Source organism: Anopheles darlingi, chromosome 2, assembly GCF_943734745.1.
Source record: "Anopheles darlingi chromosome 2, idAnoDarlMG_H_01, whole genome shotgun sequence".
NCBI lineage: Eukaryota > Metazoa > Arthropoda > Insecta > Diptera > Culicidae > Anopheles > Anopheles darlingi.
Window position 1 is genome coordinate 84310483 of NC_064874.1, and position 18919 is coordinate 84329401.

Consider the following 18919-nt stretch of genomic DNA (forward strand, 5'->3'; position numbering starts at 1 on the left):
ATCACGTTTTCGCGTTTTCCCAAGAAACTGGCCTCGGAGTCCTAAATAGTTTACGTGGTAAAGAAAAGCTGGATAATCTAGTAATTTCTGCTGCAAAACACCAAGCGCGATATTCCAACTTCCTCCCGGAACAATTCCGAACAACAGGCGGATTTCTGGTTGCGTAGGAAACCAAGCCGTGCCGAGGCGCGTCGGCGGGTGGCAGCAAAAACCAAACAAGAGTGTTGGCGCTTGGGTGGGGATTCCGTTTTTTCGGTTCCAGCATCGCTATCCGTGATTCACTGCGGATCTTACTTGGCGAGCTGGTGCAGCAACAGCAGTTGCAGGGCGTTGGTAGCGTTTCGTCATCATCGTCGGTGGCCAGCATCGGCAGCAATCGCGAGCGAAATCAGCACCCTCCGAGAGTAAGTTTTTTCGTGGTGATGGTCGGTGGTCGAGGGGGTGCAAGATGACGAGTGCGCGGCTTTGAGTCATTTCGTGCCGTTCCCTGCCCTTCCGGCTGGGTGCCAGGAACCTCGTTGAAAAGATAGGGTGTGTGAGGGGCGTTGTGGTACCTCCGCTCCCCTCCTGGTGCTGGTGCATCTCGTGCTGTTTCCGGAAGAGAAGGAATTGCCATCGTGTTGCGCACGCAAGTCGTGTGTGTGTGAGAGAAGTGGCAAATCTAAGAGGTTTACCTTGGAGGCCGCCAGACTCCACCGCCAGAGCAGCACACCAAGACGCAATCGCGCACCGAAACCCGTGTTATCAGCTCCGACACAAGTTCGACGAGCGAATTGCGACAACCCGGAGCTAGTCAGACCGATGTGAAAAGGTCTAGTTTGTGAACCTTTGCCTGTTTAGTGTTAGAAAAGTCTTTACTGGCGACGATTCTGTGCGATTACCGGTCAGCACCACCAATCAAGCGAAGGAAGTATCGGGAAAAACGAAGGAGGAAATGATAGGCATTTTGAGGAGCAAACCATACTGGTAAGACACGCCTGTATCGGCGAACGGATGGGGTAGGTCCGATCCGATCGAAATCCGGTCAGCCGCATTCGAAAAGGGAATCTGTTTTTAATTGCCGTCTCAGTGAGTGGAGCCGGAAAACCGGAAATCAAAACCCCACACATGCACGGGCATTGGCAGGCAGCATCGAAAGTAGGTCTGGTTGGTGTCTGATGGCGGCCGCGGGAAGTGAAAAGTGAAAGAGCCGCAGTCCCACAGCCGCACAAATTCGCTCGTTGTTGCTGGTTCGTTCGATCGATCGCGCGGTGAATAGTGCTGTGCCAAAGTGCGGATTAGGTTGCTGCGATTCCGGAAGCTGGGAATCGCTCCTGCCAGCCGCAGCGTGTGATTTTACTAAGCAGGCGCCTGTATAAAGAAAGAGCAAGCCGACAGTGTTTGATGCAGACGTTTCTCCTACATTATCACACAGAAATCGCCATCGGAAACGTTTCTTCGTTGGGAGTTTAGTGCCTGCTGGTGTACTTGTGGTGTATTTGTAGATACCGAGGATATACGCCCCACATCCCATCGACATCATATCGACAGGCGTTTGAATCGCTAGCTGGCAAACATGTAAGTAGTATCCGCAGTACACAGAACCCCCGGTGAATCCGATGAATGACTCGCGGATTAGGGAGGGCCCGCAACGCGTGGTTGTTTGATGCATCCGGTCTTTTTGGTGTAATCGTTTAGGTGTGCAGGCCGTTGCGAAGACACATACGAGGGTGTGACATGAATTACAATACGTCTTTCGTGGGGTTCGCTTGGAACCGAAGAACTTCTTTAGTTCCAATCCTATTGCGGCACTAATATGCCCCCGGGGTTTGGTTTCGTGCGCATTTATGAATTCAATGTTGCCATGTGGGAGTCGATGGCCCGTGATGCGTCCTTTTCTATTTTCTTAATCAATTTGATTTAAAATCTTTTACCTTGTATTTTAGACAACCCTATAACAAGTGGGACTCAAGTCAAGTCATACAGTCGATGAGAGTTTCATCAGTGAATCCACTCTTAAGTGTTGCAGCGTTGAACCACTTTTAGGGGGCCTTCATAGTGCATGATGCTTTCGACATAATGGCGAACCAACCAGTCTTCCAGCCACCGCTGGGTGGGCGGAGTAGAAACCAACTGCCACCAACTGGTCCGACCCAAAAACGAACATTTGTACGGCCACAAAAACCTTATTCGGATCAGAATAGCTTTTTTCTTACCGAACCAAACAGGCAGCGGTACTGGTTGCATCTCAGACATGCATTAGTTCGTAAATTTTCCTTATTTGTCTCGCGTGAAAGGAAAAGATCGCCACAGTTCGCTTACTCATACGGAGGTAGATGAATGCGTCTGCCGCCAGAATAACTACCAATCTGCGATGGTCAACCAATTGGACTGGAACGCCCAAGAGCATCGCCATCGTGATGCGGGACCTCTGGAATGGCAACGGTTAACAATCGGTTCAAGGGTCCACTCTCGAGCGCCGCCACCAAACCAGACCAGACGCCCCTCTTATCGCTCGGTTTGCTGATTGGCATTGACCTATCGTTAGACGGAGGCATTTCTTTTGCAAATGATACTGCCAACCGACAGTGCTGTTTCCGCTGGGTGCTCGAGACAGCGCAAGTTGGAGAAAGGTTTTATGGAAGAAACACAGGGGCCTGGCGAAGGAGCTGCAGTAGTCTTTTAAACCTCCCGGCGGATTTCCCTGGCATGCTTCTTCAAGTCACGCTCGACTGATACACCTTGCGCAGCGACGCCGTGGTTACGCCGTGCTATGCGTGTTGCGAGAAGCTCACCACAGCCGCGACCGATGGGTGCATAATCAACAGCCTGCTAGCCTACACCCTCTTCCTATGTGGAACGGTAACGGCGCAAATCCTCGGCCTCACCCTCGAACGCGTGCTTACATCGTTGAGTCAAGCTCGAACGAGTCTTATCTGGTGGCGCGAGACTGTGTGCCCGTTGTCTTGGGTGTTTGCATCGGTTTCTTATGCTCTCTTCGATAAGGGGGGTGACCCTCGCTGGAACGATAAGGTTTATCTTGCAAAATATGCGAAGATAAGGGTAGGGTCGGCACATTCGTATCGGCCAATACGGCTCGTCACCTTGTGCAGACCAATTTAGATTCTTGTCCCCAATCCAATCATGATGAGTAACTGTATGTTATCCAAATATTTTCCAGCATGTTCTCTCCAGATGTGTAACCGTCTTGCTTTGAGGGGGAAATATCTTGCTCGCCTCTGCTTTCTTGGCTGGTGCTGCAATGTTTTTAGCAGATGTCTTCGTTGATTAAGAGGCACCACTCAAGCCACAACAACACCCTTTCTTGTAGCCAAACCGTTACTGGATCGCGGTTTTGTCCGTCTAATTTCCGCAGAAGGAGGAGGCCACAAAGCGAAAATGACAAGCCCAAGTGTGAATGCGGTTGAGCCTTAGCCTATTTTTAGTATTTGCCCCTCTAAAACCGACAGTAAATGGCAATTTGAAGCCTCTACACGTTTCGTTCTTCTTCATGCAAATCAAGCGGAAACTTTGGTGTGTATGTTTGAAGTAAAAGAGAGTTTCCTGGCAAATGAGGCATTGCACACATGTGGTCTGGGGCTTTGGTAGTTTCCCAAACTATGCGAAAATAAGAGCCGCAAGAGAACGAGCGAGCGAAAAAACGAGAAACGATCATTAGAGCAGAGATCGTATTAGATGCGTGACAACACTAACTGTGCCTGCTTGCCGTTGGTTCGCAATTATTTCCTGTTTTGCGAGATTCTTTTCGTCGCAAAGTCACGAATTCGTGTGGACCGCGATGAAAAAGGGTGCGCCTAATCCACACCACTCGAAAATAACGGTTAACGGTTGAGGCTGCGTAAAAAAAGATATTTTTTGTGTTTTTCTGTTCGATGGTTTCTAACCGACAAAGTGCACCACACTCGACCAGATGGTCGCTCTCGTACCTATGCTGAACACCTGCAGCGCTGTTGGAAGGGAAGGGCAGTGCCCAGAGTTTCAGATTTCACCCATCGAGGCCCAATGGGAAGGGGGCTGCGTTAGATTGTCTTTTGCTCGGAATGTACAGCGGGGCCCAGATCAAGAAGGTAATCCGTGGAAAACTCCCACCGAACCCCGAAGTTCAAGTTGACGGTGACGGAGATGGTTCGTGATGGCAATTTGGGAATGCATTGTTTCAACGCACTGTACTATGCTGCGTGACGTTTGTACATTACATTCCTTCTCATCATCCCCTGCACCAGCCCCTGAAGATCGTAGCGAGTGTTTTCTCTCTTTAAAATGGACGAACTTGGGAAGAAAATGATTAAATTGTTTTTCGAAGCTTTAATAAAGTGCACCCGAGCCGCCCCCCAGGGAGGACGTACGGAAACTGGAATCTTCCGATTCCTGGAAGGTGCGGCAGCAAAAAGAGTGCTCAATATGAAGCTTAAATTACCAAAGCAAACACCATTTGCGCAGCGAAACGAAAAGTATTTCATGCTTCAGTTGTACGCACCACACCCGCCGAGTGTTCGAGGCGCCTAGAGACGTCGAGAGAGAGTGGGAGAAACAGAGCGAGAGTTAGTGGGAGGGCGCGGTCAGCTCCGTCTACTTTTAGCATTACGATGTTTGGTTAAAGTGTGAAAATTATCCCACCGATAACAAGCACCAGACCATGTGTTCATCGCAGACGGTTCACTCTATTGTTGGGATAAAAATGTCGCGCAAAACATCCGTCCCGTGAAAATAAGATTGTAAATGTTAATTGCATTTTTACTGAAGTAGCCTTAGAACTTTAAGTATGCGAATGAAATATTGATATTTTTGAATAAGAATATGTATCGCATCTATTGATAAAGTAATTTCATGGTGTTTCCTTCTTTTTGTGGAATTTATCCTTTTCTTGCGGGGAACGGGGAGCACCTTCTTTTTTGAGAACAACAAGGCACGTTTTAAGAGAAATTACTTTTAATATAATTTTTAACATTTTGAGAATTTTTAACACAAAATATTAGGCGCAAAATCCGCTATCCCAACGATTTGGAGTTAGCGTCATTAAATAAAATTATGTTTTTGGTGTTCTTCATTACTAAGTGGTGGATGGATCTTTTGGGATATCAAAAATCAATGTTCGTTCGTTAAGTAATGATTGGCTGAAGGCTTTTCCCTGAGGGTTACTCAAAATTGGACTTTTTTTTAATTTTTGTGAGCATTTTTAGATTATGATATCTTCTCGCTTATCGCTTTTGATTTATTCCTACATGTTACATCGAGACATTGACAAGGTTTTAATAAAAGTGAGAACATATTTTATCAAAAACTCCGTCAGAAAATTAGCTACCATCTTCACAAAACTTGTTCAAAATTTAAAAAGTATCAATTTGTTTTAGCATCTGACACAATTTTCCGGATTCTGGCTATCCATTCACCAAATATATTGTCTTAAAAAGGCAAAACTGATTAAAAACTACCTCCCCAATAGTAGAGTAAGCCAGAATTTGTGTCAAAAATAAACAAAAAGATTCCCGAAAGGCGAGCTGTGTTGTAGATGTAATTAGTATGATTCACCACCGGTACGGATTGTCAAGGGGACGCCGAGACACGCCCGCGCATTGCGTCTGCCTGTGAGAAAAGTCACATGTACGCCAGACGGCCGGGGCCGCGCTGTGACTGGGCTGTTTGTTCGAGTTTCTCCGCCGGTTGCCGGTCGCCGATTACCACTCCATTTCATTCGCGTTGTGCGTGTGCTTATGGAACGTATGTTTATGTTTTTGTTATCGAAAGAGATACACTCTGGCGAGGGGAATGTCTTTATTGCAGACTCATCGCGAAGAAAGATGAATTACGATGTGCATCGGTACGCGCGATGTAAACTGTCTGGTTGCAATTGGCTGCAAGACCACCTCCTGCGTGCCACACACGACGAATGACACGCGTGGTTGAGTGAAGCATTTTTTTATCCATTAAAATTTTTTTTTAGTTTATGTTCTTTGTTGTAAAACAACAAAATGTTAGTTAAACTCTTATCGTTGAGATAGATAATACAGGACGCTGCTATGATTATCGAAATACAATCAAGATTACAGGTGTATCCCTCCCTCAATCGATGCAACATCTATTCTTGGCATTACCTTTTGCCCAGAACCAGGCCGTGACCTTCTTGCTGTTGAAACAACCTTTAGCAAGGCTGCTAGCGTGGAACAGGTTCCTTCTTTCTGCCCTTGTCACCCTACTGTAACCGTACGTCATTCCGAAAAGAAAAGGGGACAAAGTATTGATCACAACACAATAGAAAAGAACTGGCCGAGGGGGTTGAAGTTTATGTGGGGTGCGCTGTTCAATGAGCTGGAACGGAACACCATTAACCACATAACATCATTTGCCTCCGTCAACGCTACTTTCACGCATGTCCACACGAATTCCATGATAAAACGAAGCTTCTTTTTGGTCAACTCCAATCCCGTCCGCCGTTTGGTGCGAGATAGTTTAAATGTTTTTTTTTTGCTTTTTCGTTTCCATCTACTGCTTGAGAAATGGACTGGTGGCCTTTTTCCCGTTCGCACTGGCTGAGTGCTCTGAAGCAGAATGAACCATAATTTACCGTATCACCTGCCAACGCGATAATTCGTGATAATTGTTGCCGGGCGCCACCACGCCGAGAACATGGCAGAGCTCGTGAATGAAATATTTGCATTTTAAGTCGTTCGAGACCGAAGCGAGTGGCTGTTTCGTGAAGGCAAATCGTTTCAGATTAGCCACAGTGGAGTGAGGGAATTGGCGCGAGATAAAGCTGGAGCTGCGATAGAGACCGTCTCCATGCTGGATTGCGCTACTTTTTCGCCACGAGAGTTAACATTTCAACAGAGAGTAACGGAGAGATGAAAGTGTTTTTAAATCGTAGTCGTTAAATGGAAATTTTATACACAAAAAAACGGTCTCAGCGCGAGACGCCCCGACTTCTGCTGGGGTTTTGCTAATTACATCTCTTTTAAATCAAGATGGGAATACTGAAGCACCATATTGCAGGTGCTTCGTATAAGCAACTGGCGACTTCCGGGCACCCTCGTACCACTGTAGGAATTTGGTTCTAGCTGGTGAAAGAGACAATCTTCTCCAACCTTCTACAAGCAGACACCGTGGAAGACTTAACATGTCCGAGGTGAGCTTGCTTGTGGCTTATCTGTTGAGTTTAGCCAGTTAGTTTGGGCCGGGAAACCCTATAAACGGTAGCCGCTAGGAATTCCGGAAACAAATTCTAAACTACTTAGCACTTTCCGGTAAAGCTCTAGCCGTCATGGTGCAGGTATCGCTTACAGTTTTCCCGGTTCACTAACGCTATGCCCGGTGCGTTGAAGGCGTAAATTGTGGAAGCCGGCCGATCACCACCTTTTGCGCTGCTACATCGAGCGTAGTTGTAGAGGTTTCCGGTGACAACAGTGCCCATCCACCTCCATCCCTGGCCAAACAGCCAACGCCACAACTACTACCCTTTGCCAGCATACCATGCATGCCTCACTTCGGGTCCGGGAACTCAATTAACCTTCCATGGCCGTTCGTCCTTCCCGTCTGCTGGTAGTGCTAACGGGGCCAACTCCTCAATCATGCGCAACATGAAGGTTGACAGCGATTCCGGAGGGACGAGATTGCTGGATAGGGATAGTGTGCCCTCCTACAATGTGTGTGCGTTTGTTTCGTTGGCTTTTGTAACGGTCCGGTCACCCCCGTAAAAATAGACCGAAGTCATAATTGATTTACCGTAGTGTAAAGGACCACCGCGAGCTCTAACGAAGAGAAGTCACAAAAATAGTCATCTTCGAGTGTTGCAGCAACATCATCGAATGATGATCTCCGTTGGTCCTGTGGGATCACTCATCCCAGTTTCACACGATGCTTTGATGGCAGTGCATTTGTGTAGAAGAGCCACTTTGCCCTTTAGATAACGCCCTCGCTCTCTCTAATGGTCAGAGTGCAATAGAAGTTCCATCGTGGTCATGTTATCTTCACTTCTTGGGTTTGTGCGATGTTGGATGCTTTTAAGCTTGCCATGGTATTCAAATGGTCAGCTGCTACGAAGATGATTCATATTTTAAAGATAATTTCCATGTTTATCATAGTTTTTGCTGGGTCGTAATATTTAAATAGTTTGTCCGAACATCTACCAAGCATTCAGACGATTAAATGCTAATTGAAGATGAGCAACGTAAATAAAAAATAAATCGAATCTGGTCTACGATTGTCGAACCCATGCACGACGAGGAGTTACCAGCAACGGCTAGAAGAGGAAAAGGAGGGGGGGGGGGGGCATCATATTGGATGGTATGTGGACATACTAACATTGAAAACCAGCGGTCCGTGCACCGTCGGTGGATTCACTTTCGGCACGCAACCTACGGTCGCCGTTTATGAGGCGGAAAGTGGTGCGATTGCTACTACGTACCGATCCCACGCGGGTGGGTTCGGAGAAGTGAAACTGAAATACCTAAATCTCCGATGCTGGCGAACGTATCTCCGTGTCGTTGATGATGAGAAGAAGCAGGTCGATGCCTCAAACGAAGGGTGTGCAAAGGTGGCCTTCGCTGCCATATGTGGCGTGCGCGAAACTGAACGTTGCAACCGGATAGGCTCCAGTTAGTGGCGCAGATGGCGCGTGTGTCCACGGAGCGCAACGACGACGATCACGATCGGCGTTGAGATGGACAAGGTGCTAAGGGGTTCATCTATCTGTATACATTTAGGAAGGAGACCGACATACTTCCAGGAAGAGATGTAGGTTTAAGAATAGTGTTTGTATGCATTCTATTGAGATACTATTTTATTGTAATTAATTCATATTGATAGCAAAACAATGTGTTATGTGCGAAAGGCATAACTAATTTTTAGAATCATTTACAAACATCAATAATGATAGGCAAATGGAATAAAAAGATAAACAATACTGAATAATAATTGAAAAAGACTCTAATGGCCACGAAATTTCTCCAAAAAACTTATCAATCAGGCCGTTAGAAATGCCAGCGACAAGTGCAGCGTGCATCATCATAAGCAGAGGCCGACCAACGTGGAGAAAGACACTGAAAAAGAGAGAGAGAGAGAGAGAGAGAGAGAGAGAGAGAGAGAGAGAGAGAGAGAGAGAAGCAGAAGACCTTACCGGAGCGACCGCAACAGAGTGATTTGTTTACAGTTTCGTGGCGCGCCTCTGGATGGGGTTTCAGGTTTACAACGGAAGGACGGTGCCCTTCGGATGCTCCGTCGCCACGCCACATAGCGCATCGTACTCTGTTGCATTCCGACGCGGTATGCATTTTGTGCAGCGGCGGTTTTATGTGGCTGTGCGCTTATACTTCATTTACCTAGAATCTGGTTCACGGTTTCACTTACTCCTCGGCTCTGGGCGACAGTTCCACGGGATGATGTGCTGGAGGTAATTTGTTCATTTGATTTAATGCACCGCTCCTCGCTATGGCCCTGCAGCGAAAACACGGGTAAGGTGTGGTTGGTGACGAAGCGTACGCGAGATTTGTTTACCGCGGACGTCGATTATGGTGGTCAATGGAACGGATGCCTTGAGTTTGGCCAGAAATGCTACGCTGTAAGCTAATACAATCATTCCGGATTACTTCTTCAAAGGAACGTACGTTTGTTCCATGGATTCCTCGATCATGATCGGTAAAGATCGTTTTATTTTGTCAGAAATTTTTTCTTCTTTTTTGCATTTTTAGAATCACAACTCAAATCCCGTAAAAAATAACTCTCGTAAATCTTGTCACAACATGATGAATGTTACATTTAAAAAAAAACTGGAATCGATGTCTTCGATACATCTTAAGGGATAAAAAGCGTGTTCTGTGTTGATGCTACAAATAGCTTACCTGAGTTATGAATGAAACCTATGTTTACGTTGCGTCAGTTTTGTTTCCCTCTTCCCAGCAGAAGGCTTCATGTTTGAGTACGTAGAAACACAAACATTTGATGGATTATTCTGTTTACCAGGGCAAAGCTATAAATTCTATCACAAATCGAGCCAACGATGGGATAAAACAAACAGCAAGCCCACCAATGAAGGGGACCTCCGCGAAGAAGGCTTTTAACCTAGCGCCGAACCAGCCGGCAGTCGCCGTTCCGAGTGATCCGAGCATATTTTACGTGGAATTATAACAACCAAATGGAAATGCCACATAAAGAAGCGTACATTCTATGCATAACGGACGGACGTTTGGTTGTCACAGAGCGTGTTTACACAAGTGCACGATCCGGTCCGGACTCCTTGCTCCTTGCCTACACTACCATATCTCGCGCACGTTTGTTGTATGATTCATGCTCGATCGTCTTGTACATTCATACTTTCCCTTTCAATGTCCGTTAAGCAGATCGGAGAAGAGAGACACCGGTGGACCCCTGTTTCGGAAATCAGAAAGCATACAAATCATCTCTGCACTCCCCATAGGCGAACAGCGTCTCTCGCTCTCTTACTCAATGCTTTGATCTTGCTACCCCTTGCGATTGGTTCACGAAAATTATGATTTCGACTGCTGCCAGCGTGATGAGGGGATGTTTCCCTCAAGAGGCATTAGTTTCGTTCGATGTGTTGCGTCTCGGCAGTTGTTTCTGCCCTTCTAGAACCTTTAGCCCCTTTCCTGGGTATAATGGTGGTGGACATAAATTAGGGCTCGATTGAACAAACATTTAATAAACTCATCTCGCATGGAATACGGTTCCCCCTTTCCCCGTGTGACTTCGTTTGGCGGAACACATCTGCTTGAGCTGGATAAACATTTTGAAATCTCGATCGATCGATCCAAAGGAAGGGAGAGAAAAGGCGCTTGATCGAACGTTAGGTTCGCGAAAAGGGAGAGAAAGCATGGATGAGGGAAAACTCTAGTTCCATGTTCCATCTTCGCACGATCACTGAACCTACTGCCTAGCGGTGGAGGCAAGAAGAACACCTTGTTCGTTGACTAACGTTCGCCTGTGTTTGATACGGTTTGAAGTGAAAGGAACTGGCTGGGCTGGCCCGGCTAGTGGTAAATGCCTTTCTCCCTTTTCAGCTGCTCCGGAGCTCGAGTTCTCTGTATGCGGTGTAATTTTTTGACAAAGATATACAGTTTAGATTCAAACCCCGCTAAAAGGTTGAACTCAATTGCGACAGACGCTTTCAGAATGCTGGAGCAGATATGAGACCCGTGAAACTATCTCTCCGCATTGAAATGACGATAGATTAGACCAATTGGTAACACTTTTCATAATTTATCAAATGGATATCGAACTTTTCCTTGAATTAATGACGTACAAGGGTCCCAGAAGCTAGTTGACGGGCCAATTCCAATAGAACACGCCATTCTCACGGCTCCCAAAGGAGGCGTTCATCTTCGAAATGGTGCCATTTTACGATAACTACAATTTTTAACTAACTCGTGGGAACCCGTGGAAGTGTCGGATAAAACACGGTTAATCGCATTAGCAATCCTGTCGGTGTTTGAGGTTTGTCTGAGAATGATTGTGTCTGGTGCAGGTTAGAGACCTAGTTTGACCTAGTTTATGAAGTGTGTCTGAATTGTTTAGATTTATTGTCTGATTGTTTCATCTATTCCAAGCAGGTGTTTGAGTAGAAATAACGGAAATAATTGTATTATTCTCGATCATTTTACAAGAAATGCACTCAAGATGCTATCTTGATTGGTATCTCTTAACAGAGATTGAATATTTTATTTTACTCTATTGACCATGGATAGATGGCGGTTAGATAGATGCCTGAAATCCGTTTAATAGTCATAACATTTTTATTACTCTCGTTAACGACTCATCGCATAACAAGATAGGATTTGGCGGGGTGATGATACGCTACGCGCTACCTTTTATGAACTATCTTACTCGCCCTAAAACTCTGCTATCAGCTGGCTCTATCTTTTCAATGAAATCGAGTACCGCTACCGCTGAACCCGGGGGGTCACTGAATATTCACGACGAGAATGAAGATCTCTCCTAGCTCTCCACGCTACAATGGACTGCTCTCCACGCTCTTCGTTGTCTCGCTCCTGTATAGAGCATGGAGGATAGCATGGGTAAAGATAAGATAACAGGAACGCCGCCACGCGGTAATAAGAGAATAGTCGGCACCCGTGCCCTTCCCAAACCACGGTGTTACTCTTCGCGCTGATTAACGCGCGTGCCTCTTGCGTCTACGAGAAACTTCATCCACGAAAACCCTTCCACCACCATCAACCTCCTTATTGGAAGAATGTCTTCTAAAGAGAACAGCACTGCACGTAGCTGGTGGTTGGACTGCGAAATTACTGTCCGTCGGTCACCCGTAAAAGAGGCGGTTCTGCCCTATGCGCCGCTGCCGTACTGTTTGGATAGAAGAAGATGATGTTAATGGCTTTCGTGTAGAGAGTTCGTTATGACACACTTTGGCGGAAGCCTGGGATGCGATGGGGAATGCGCTTCAGCGTAAGCAGCGAAGAAGGGATAGCCCCGCTACTAGCCTAGCCACATTTGAAGCTTCCGATCAGAGCGATAGTTAAGGAGATGTGTTGACTGTGGTACTGCGGCGACTGTAGCTACTCTGGCAGCGTTGTATACTTTGCCGCATTGCGCTCGCTAGAACAACAATTGCCAGCAATAGTGCAAATATTGGCATGACATCATCTACAAACGATTAAACATGATGCTGTGATGGCTACAGAAACGCTTTGATCATTTAACCGCCACCGCGATGCGTCAGTCGGTGGTTCCGAGAATCATGTCATTGATCATCGATCGTTTCGAGTTCATTACAGCAGATCTGTGGTAGATCTGCAAGAGAAATTGAATCTGTTCTCACTAGATCTGATGTAGGAAGTCATTTTCTTTCATTTACGGATCTCTACAACCCATTTCAGACTGCCACACATTGACTTCACTTTCTCTCTTTTGATCGTGCTCGAAATGAACTTACGAAGGGAAACAGATCAATTGTATCCATCCGCTACACTGTCCTGTTGGAGTTGGAAAGAAAGCCGACCTGCTAGTGTGTTGTGCACTCGCGTCGTCTAACGCCCTGGGCCACCGCCCAGCGGCCAATTATGTTCCGCGAAGACGTGAGCGAGCGAGCGAGTTTTCCCTATCCCATAATCATTTTCTTCACACTAGTGATGGTCCCTTTCGATGGCAAAAATGGTTGATGCACGATTTCTTGCCTCTTTCAGGCCCCGTACAGTTGCAAAAGCCAGGCCAACCTACTTTCGCATCGTGCATTCCAAAAGATACACTAGAGATAGTACAGGCTGGTTGGCACCGGCCGGAGATAAAGTGCAGATAAAATGCGACACGCAACACAGCGAGAGAGAGAGAGAGAGAGAGGCTGTGAGGGGGAGGTTTATGTGTGTGAGGTCTGCTTGCGTTCAGGCTCATGGATCGCGGATACCTTTGCGGAATGGTGTTTGCTCATTTACAGCGTGGCCATATAGCATTACTGCGCTTCAGTGACTCTGACTTGAACAACGTTTTGTTGTACGAAACTGATGGGAAGTGGGATTTGGATCACTTTTACTCCTCATTCGATCAGTTGTCATAGCACAAGACAAGTTATTTCGTTATTAGGTTGATCTTTTATTGATTGCACATTAAAAAAAAAACAAAATTGAATGCTACTGCTCAGTGTCTATCATTAGCGTTCCTTTGATTGGAATAAGCTGTAGAAAAGAGAAAAGAAGATAATCGTGTTGGAATGCGAAGGAAATTAAAAACTCAATCGCGTTGAAGGCCAGATTCCTCGGTCGCTGGCCATCATCACCATCCCGTTTTAATGATGTCATGTCAGCGGACATTTTTCTCGTGCTTCCGGTTGCATTTAGGTCGCTTCTTCCTGGACTACCGGCCGTCTAACGATGAGTCAGACGTTCTGTCAAATGATCGTCTCGCGTGCCGCTTTCTACGACAACTATGACGAAATTATGATGTTCTTTTTTCGTTGATCGGTTTCTATAAAGAGACTCAACTTTTAGGATGCTTTGCAGCCCCGTGTCATGTCAAAAGAGTCTTGTGTTTATTGGCGTCTAACGAATGGTATGTTGGCAAACGATCGTGACACGTACAAAGGGAATGATCGTCACACTCTGGTAGAAAAGATAGTTAATATTCGTTCTGACAGCTGCAACTGAGATCGCACCTCGCAAGCTATTTTTGATGTCCCAGGAATTATAGTGTTTTATTGAGTTATGGAAATGCGTATCCGGTCATTCTGTTTCTTAATAATAATTTCATTTGAAGAATCACAGAGAGGTTAAAAGTCCCTTTTACTCAGTCCCAGATAGATAAAAAATCCGTTCATTCTCAAAACCATTTACATTTCAACAACTTTTCTGCAAATATGAACCCCCATCGATCGATCTTTCATGGTGCTCCTGAAGGCCTGATCGCAAGCAGTGGTACAGGGGACACTGATTGGTACATAAGTATCGCGATAATCATCGCACGCCCATCTCCGTTATTCGCGTAAACGTTCGCATCTCGTGCAAAAGACAATTTGCCATCCATCTAATATCGGGTCGGCAACGGCCACTCACTTCTATAAACCCTGACCGCGCAACGGTTTATCACCCCCTGTGCCCACACCCTGGGCAGTAATGCAATTTTCTAATAAACAGCCCCACCTATCGTCCGACTAGTTTATGCTGTTGTTGCTGCTGCACCGCGCAACTGATTTGCATGTTTTACGGTGCGACACACAGCTGATCTCGTCTGTCGGTCGTCGTGAAGTGAAGATAAAGCTGGAAACAACACGCTCGACTCCCTCTCATTCCATAAACCGTGAGGGATACTTTCAATTAACATAATCACCCACTTCCTCTGCCGAGATTGTGGAACAGTATAGGGGTGTAGGAGGGAATACTTGTCTCTTGTGAGCGAGCAGTAACAAACCATTTTTTATGTATGTTCTCCTCCTCCACCTCCGCAATCACTACCACCAATCACCGGATGTGCGGCTTTGATGGCACATTGATCAGCATAATTTGACGAAAGCTAACATGACAAGCGCTGGAGCGATCGTCATCTATTTGCTCTTGCCGCACGTGGAGTTCCGATTCACAGGAGCAGCAAGTTGTGTGACCTAGAGTAGCTGGTTTTTGCTTCTAATTATAAAAAATCTTTTTCTCTTCCTTCTCTATTGCAGGCAGAAAATGTAGTCTTTGTGAGATCATGCGGTAAAACAGAAGTGTTCGTTTGTGTGTCTGTGCGTGTGCTAAAGGAAAGGAACTCCATCTCCGGTGCACGAACACAGGAGAAACGATAAATAGTGAGGCATCACGCAGCAGCGACTCCGGCACACGACATTCCCTTGTAAACTTCACTGGCAAACGGAGCCCAGGACTGTGCATCCGTAAAAGGACTTCAAAATGCCGCTTCCGAAGCGTCTGGTACAGCCGGTGTTCGTGGCACGGTCCGTGTACGTGCGCGAAGAGCTGCCGGCTGAGCTAGAAACAGTCACCAACACGACACTGACCAACATTGTGCGGCAACTTTCATCCCTCTCGAAGCATGCCGAGGACCTGTTCGGAGAGCTGGCCCGAGATGCGGGTGGTTTGGCGGAACGTGCCAATTCGCTGCAGGCCCGAATCGACCGGCTCGCAATCAAAGTGACGCAGCTGGACAGTACCGTCGAGGAGGTGTCCCTGCAGGACATACAGCTAAAGAAAGCTTTCAAGAGTGCGACCATGTTCGATCAGCAGATTTTCTCCCGCGCCACAATGCCAACGGCTATGCTGGAGGTTTACAAGGTAATACGATGCTAGAACCTTCTGCTACGGGGAGTTCCTAACTGCTCCTATTGTTTTGTTTTAGGCTTGTGACAAACCACCACCGCTTGATAAGCTCAACTGCTACCGGGATGATGGAAAGGACGGATTGAAGTTCTATACCGATCCGAACTACTTCTTCGAGTTGTGGCGTCAGGAAATGCTGAAGGATACCGAGCGCGTGATGCACGATCGGGGTAAAAAGGTGCACAAACCGGGTCGCGATGGTACAGGCGGTGCGGCTGAAGGTGGTGGTGGCCGACAGAAGAAGCGCCCTCGTGCGCCGCACAATACGCGCGAGAAGCAGCGACAGCGAGCGATCGGTCACGGTGAGACACTAATGCCGATCGACGTTGCTTACCGGACGCCGAACGAGATTGGATTGATGAACGATGGCCAAATCTACAACAGTGCCGCGATCGGTGGTAATCTCGTGTACGAATCCCGGTCCTCGTCAGCGATGGGAGGCGGCTCAGCCGTCGGTGCACCACGACCAAACTCGATCGAATTGCGACGAAGTTACCAACCGAACGAGATGGTCGATGGTGGCGGTTATGCTCCACCCTCTCCGGGCGGTTACCGACAGTCCCAGCAGCAACCGATTTACGATCAGTACGGCAATCCGTCGATGATGTATGGTTCCAACCAGAATCAAATGTCACAGGAAAGTCTGTATGCACCGGGTACACCTTCGCGATCGAAATCGAGACCATCGCAGCCGCCACCGGCACCACCATCATCCGGTAGTGGTGGTGGCACTCCTAATGCATCTAACGCTAACACACCAACGCGCAGCCGTAGTCTGTCTACTGGTCGAGACAATCTGCCACCTCCACCACCGATACCGGAGGGATTGCAATCACCGCCCCATCATGCGCTTACCAATGGCGGTGCGAACGTTGCCGCAAAACTGCTGAACCGTTCTGGCTCGCGTTCCGGTTCTCCACAGCTCGGCATGAACGGTGGTCAACAGCAACAGCAACAGCATCAGCAGCAACAACAGCAGCAGCATCAGCAACAACACCAGCAAATGGCAGTACAGTCGATGATGGACCAGAATCAGGTGGCACTGGCTCAACTAAACCTGCAGATTAACAATCTGAATAACCTCAATATGCAGCTGAATCAGATGTCAATGAACGATCTGCCTCCCCCGCCACCAATTCCGGAACAGGTACGTGGTATTTCCCTTCTGCTTTTTTCTTAATTGCATTTAATTCCGCTACAAGAGACGAATGAGAGTTTAATTTGTCGGATTTACTCTCTAGTCTCAAAGGGTTTTCCTCAGTTCGGTTTACCTGCGTCTCTTATCGTCCTCTGATTGACGATTTACGTTAGAAAAGTAAAGCCTTTTTAATGGTCCCGGTAAGTTGCGAAAGTTGCGAGTGACCATTTCACCAGTATTACTTGTTTTTGTACCAGTACCTTCCTGATGATTGTTGTGTGGTCATTTCCAATGTGTGTAAAATGATCCGCAGTGCGGAGCTCATCACTTCAATTATGGTGAAGTTCCTGAGAACAGCTCAAGGATAGTGGACGGATTAGAAGACTAATCAGAAAAAAATAATTGCATCGTTCTATACGAAAGAATTGTTAACGAACTTCTGTATTGACTACCATCGCCCTGTTTGTCAATAATGAACATCATTGTGAATTCTACTTTTGCCACAGAGATTTTGTCTATTGCTACCAACATTTTCGTATTGTTTTCTTAAGGATTTTTTAATTTGATTTTGTGTTCCAAGTGAGTAAAACGTTCCCTCGGACTTTTCTTCATGTTGCGATTTGCGTATTGTTTGTATTATCATTTGCTTGTATTCCGCCACGTTACTGACGAACTGTCTTCATCCATTCACAGTCACCACCGAATGTGGCGCCTCCGCCGCCACCGCCACCACCGCCAATGCTCGATGGACCGATGAGCCCTTCGAAGGTGCACCTAGCCAACGGTGATCCATTTAACCTACCGACGAAGCAACAGCTTAAGAAGGTGCCACCACAGACAAAGAGCGGCTATCACAACCCCCACAGCGATTTGATGAAAGCGATCCGTGATGGTAAGAATGCGTTTTTATTATTAGCTTAATGGAGGTTGCAGAACTGGAAAATGTAACGATTCGCTTCCCCTTTTAGGCATTCGACTCCGCCCGGTGGAGACGCAAATTAACGATGCGAAGGAGAACGACCGCAACAAGGGTCTGCACGATGTGGCTTCCATTTTGGCGCGGCGCGTCGCCATCGAGCTGTCGGATTCCGAATCTTCGGAGAGCGAAGATGATAGTGAGGGCTGGGAGGAAGCGAACGAAACGTCCGCATGACATCAGGAGAGCGTGGCCGCAGGCGGTGGTGGAAAGAAGAAGTAGAACGCGCTGCGGTGGTTCCCTCTCCCGGGTCGGGATTAGGGGACGGTTGAAAGAGCTCTGTGTGGAGACCGAGCTGATAGCGTTGGTGCTGGTGGTAGATGTTCGAGACGCGATGCGAGCCAAAAAGGATTGGAGGAAGGATAAACGTTTTCAGGATTTTCTACAAGGATTACACGGAGAAAGGAGGAGTCCCATGGAAGTGCAACGAGTGCTGGTTTGTGCTGGTGCATGGATGTGTTACGCGGCCAACAAGAAAGAAGATTACTGGTAGATCCGAGATTAATATTGCTACAATTCTTAGGTTTGTTAATTTGTACAAAAATACGTTCTTATTTTCATTATTTATAAACGTGCGTACATGCTGCTGGGACTTACCGAAGATCCAAAGGCGAGTGCTAGCGTACTGATTGTTGTTGATGAAGATACAGTTATGCATAGACACTGTATAGAGTATTCTTCTAAGTTCCCTTTGATTTTCCCTCTCAAATGTTTCGTAATTCAAGTATGAATAATCCATCTCCATTACCACATAGGCGCCAACTTGGAAGGAAGGGGAAGAACCGAAATGTATAGCCAAATCCCATTTTTATATGATCCTGTCTCCCCCTTATAACCAATAGCTGATACCAAGTGAATTCAAAAAAGAAATCAAAAACCCACAATACGCGATAAAACTACGCCAAAAGCTAGTAGCAAAGCAAGTAAAGCACAGCAAGCTCGGCAGAACATAACCAAGCCCACAGACAGAAGTGGAGCATTATATGCTAGCATCAATGTAGTGACGTTGCCGTTTATATTGAAAAGCCCTTTACATAGCATCGT

At 46.7% G+C, this 18919-nt stretch overlaps 1 protein-coding gene across 5 annotated transcripts in view; it reads left to right on the forward strand.

Annotated features, from left to right (window-relative positions):
* Nucleotide 1: 1 nt before the first annotated feature.
* Nucleotides 2–18919, forward strand: part of LOC125950419 (wiskott-Aldrich syndrome protein family member 2) — a 20103-nt gene continuing 1185 nt past the window's right edge. The window contains exons 1-6 of one of the 5 annotated variants that reach the window (XM_049678398.1): nt 2–57; nt 1415–1557; nt 15113–15716; nt 15781–16908; nt 17593–17791; nt 17868–18919. The exon at nt 17868–18919 is cut by the window's right edge and continues 1185 nt beyond it. In XM_049678398.1, coding sequence (XP_049534355.1) covers nt 15336–15716; nt 15781–16908; nt 17593–17791; nt 17868–18052 — 1893 coding nt within the window. In that variant the 5' untranslated portion in view covers nt 2–57; nt 1415–1557; nt 15113–15335 and the 3' untranslated portion in view covers nt 18053–18919. The other 4 variants (XM_049678399.1, XM_049678394.1, XM_049678396.1 and 1 more) reach the window with 4 other exon arrangements.